The following is a 3,337-nucleotide window of genomic DNA, read 5'->3' as shown; positions in this document are numbered from 1 at the left end:
TCTCTTGTCAGCAACGAAGACTTTTGATATCGAAACTTATTTTCGTTTAATTTTTGATTGTCTAAAACGCGCTTTGTTTACTTTTGGGTGACTAAAGATATCTTGGATGGATAGAGGATGAAAAAGTCAAAAGCATTAAGGTAGAGAGAATACCAGAGAAAAAATCTCTTATTTCGTCCCTCATACATATGTCATATATAAGGCTAAGTTTGTCTACTAATAAACCCGATCTCTTCTTGATTAATTAGAGCCTATATATATATGTATGTATATGTATGCGCTTTCATTAAATGGTATACCAATAGCTAGACCCTTAACATATTTATTTACCTAATATATCCACCTCTAATTTATGTTGATTAACATATCTCACAATTGGATCTTAACATATAAAGCTCTTAACAACATCCATTACACAACTTAAACAAGGAGGCCACAGTCTCATTTAACATAATACAATACATATCTAAGCCTAATTATCCGATCGAATCGGACCATGGCTCCTCCTAATTCCGTAAGCAGACCACGAAACACAACGAATTCAGTTGCGATCCACAACTCTAGCACTTCCAAAACAAAATCTAGCAGACCCCAACCGATCGTGCGCATGGTGCATGTTTTCGCCCCGCAACGTATAACCACAGATCCGGAGAACTTCCGCGCCATTGTACAGAAGCTCACCGGAAACAATGATTTTGCTTCCATTGATGTCGATCCGACCATGTCAAACAAAGATGATGTATCAGTACGACAAGAGCCCGAAATCGCAGAATCTGACGGAGGACAAACAAAGCCTCCCAGAATTACTGCAACTTCATGTGCTTCTTCTTTAAATTCATCATCAGAACATTGTTCTCCTCCTTTGGTATCAATATCATCGGATCCGGCATTCTCTCCTGATCTAACCATGTCGCCGTCTTCGCATCGAGTGGCATCACCAAATTCTACCCTGAATTCTCTAATCCCTAATTCTTTGAATAGTGCTTCCTCTTGCACCATCCACAGTTCACAATATACTCGATCCTTCCTTTACCCTACCTATCCTTCACCTCGTGGTATCAGCGTAAATGAGTATCAGTTGTCAATAGATGATCAGGACATTCTGGCATTGTCCCCCCCATTCATCAACTCTAATCATGACCCAGAAAATCTCCAAGGATCCTTGTTCAGCGATTTTGATGCAATGATGTCCTACATGCAACTACCCATTTTATAATGCATTAATTGCTAAGTCTACTGTTTGGAAGCAAGAGGCAATCACTACCAGCTAGCTATACATATAATGAAATACATAATGGTAAAGTATTCCGTGACCCCAATAAGAGAGAGATGTGGCAGGACACCTTTGCTGAATGTGATTTGGGAAGATTTCATCATCATTTATCCTCTTTAATATGGATAGTGTGTTTGTGGGTACTAGGACCAAGTACATAATGCAAACGCTTAAATGACGAGGAAGGAATGACCGTTGTTCAAGAAGGTGTGAACGTTGGAGGACGAGAAAAGAAAGGGACGCGTGGGAATTTGTACATGTGGTTGCTTATAATGGGAAGGTCGAGGATCAAAGACTAGACACACGCCATTCAAGGGTGCCTATAATTGACGATGAAGCATTTGACATGACTAGTGGTGCAAGCAAGTGTCCTCTCCATCACATTGTCATGGGTGGACTTGGTGCGAACACCCTATAAAAAGAATCATAAGAAAGAAAGAGATAGAGCCAAAGAGATTATAGACATTGGAGTTTACATCTAGGCCTTGTGTAGTAGCTATAATGCTCAATCTAAAAAGGAACATCTTAGTTTCGTTTTTGTATCCTTAATAAGGAATAAAGCATGTTGTTGTGAAGCATATTGTGTACTTATAAAAGAGGTAAAAAAGTTATTGTGTTTGTGAAGGAGACATCCTCTTCTATAGCTCCTTACACATGCATGTGTGTTATGTCAAACTAGAGAAAGGGAGAGAGATGTGTGTGAGTGAAGGAGACATCCTCTTCTATAGCTCCTTACACATTATGTGTGTTATGTCAAACTAGAGAAAGGGAGAGAGATGTGTGTAGGGGAGCTGCATACTTAGTGTTGTAGTAGAACAAAAGAAAAAAATGTTAAGATGTACTAGAAGCCCAATTATGCCTAAAGACCAATTGTAATTTCGAAGTATGAGTGAATTCATGTTTTCCATATATCGAAACAAAAAAATAAGCTCCAAGTGTGGTGAAGCAAAGTTATGAGTAAGCTCTCCATGAAGTGCATGTCCTGGGGTGGATTGGACATAGGGAATCATCTCCATGGTCTAGTGATGGAATAACCCATGTGACTTGTATCCAAGTATGCACATTTTATATTGTTATATATATATATATATATATATAGAGAGAGAGAGAGAGAGAGAGAGAGAAAGAAAGATATATTAACGTCTTCTAAGGCCAAAATTGGCCCATGAGACAATTGTTTTACAACAAAATGAATATTTATCCAATCATCATAACTAAAATCAAATAAAGTAAAAATAGAACTTAAGCTAAAAGAGTTCTAGTCGTGTACAAAATATGGTATACTCGATGAAGGAAGTGACTTTACACTAAGCCTAATGTTATTTCTACCCAAGCCTCTCGAAAAGAAGTGGGAGGTCACAAGGGACAACATGGAAAAATGGATCAAAACGGAACTTCGCCTAAGCCTCATCTAATGTGTTGCCAAGAAAAAAAATATCCACATGATGGATCATGGGTTTTGAACTATAACTTCAATTGACCCATTGCATGATCTTTCCAGTTCCCTCGTAAAAAGATCCATGATGGCAAATTTTGCTTTAAAAATATGGCTCACAAACTGGAGATGATGGATCATATAACATATATGCGACTTGTCAATAAGTTTTTAGTGGATTGAACTTCATCAATATTGTCACATATAAGAACATCAATGAAGATGGTAAACTAAAACAACTGGGGTTTCTTACCAATTTCGAATTACAGACAATGGTCCAAAATATCCACACCAAGTGGAAATGAGGATTTGAACTTACAAATCTTACTAACTTGGATTTTAAAAATACATAAGGTAAATGGCACAATGTGACACATTCATTACCATATATGTACAAAAAACTAAAAATACCGAGTACTCATCCTTCAAAATAAAAATGACAAGGAGAAGGGAATATTGCAAAGTGAAAAAAATATCACACCACCAAACTAAATTAAATCACATATATACAATAATACAAACATGAAATGTTTATTTGGTAATATTTTGTTGTTTCCTAGTATTAAGTATTTTGTGAACATATAAGAAAGGCAATAGAAACAAAGTATTATAAAATCATCTCACTTGAT

General features: G+C 36.8%; 1 protein-coding gene across 1 annotated transcript; it reads left to right on the top strand.

The window, feature by feature from the left end:
- The first annotated feature begins 271 nt into the window (after positions 1 to 271).
- LOC147856015 (uncharacterized) lies at positions 272 to 1,847 on the top strand. The gene has a single exon (XM_087329534.1). The coding sequence runs from the start codon at positions 497 to 499 to the stop codon at positions 1,214 to 1,216; it is 720 nt and encodes a 239-aa protein (XP_087185660.1). The 5' UTR covers positions 272 to 496; the 3' UTR covers positions 1,217 to 1,847.
- The last annotated feature ends 1,490 nt before the right edge of the window (positions 1,848 to 3,337 follow it).

The sequence above is a fragment of the Azolla caroliniana genome, unplaced genomic scaffold (genome assembly GCF_043228905.1).
Source record: "Azolla caroliniana isolate FFs.n. ecotype wild unplaced genomic scaffold, voAzoCaro1.0.p SCAF_13, whole genome shotgun sequence".
NCBI classification, from domain to species: domain Eukaryota; kingdom Viridiplantae; phylum Streptophyta; class Polypodiopsida; order Salviniales; family Salviniaceae; genus Azolla; species Azolla caroliniana.
The sequence above is the reverse complement of the archived record's forward strand: the minus strand, read 5'-3'. Positions and strand labels throughout refer to the sequence as shown.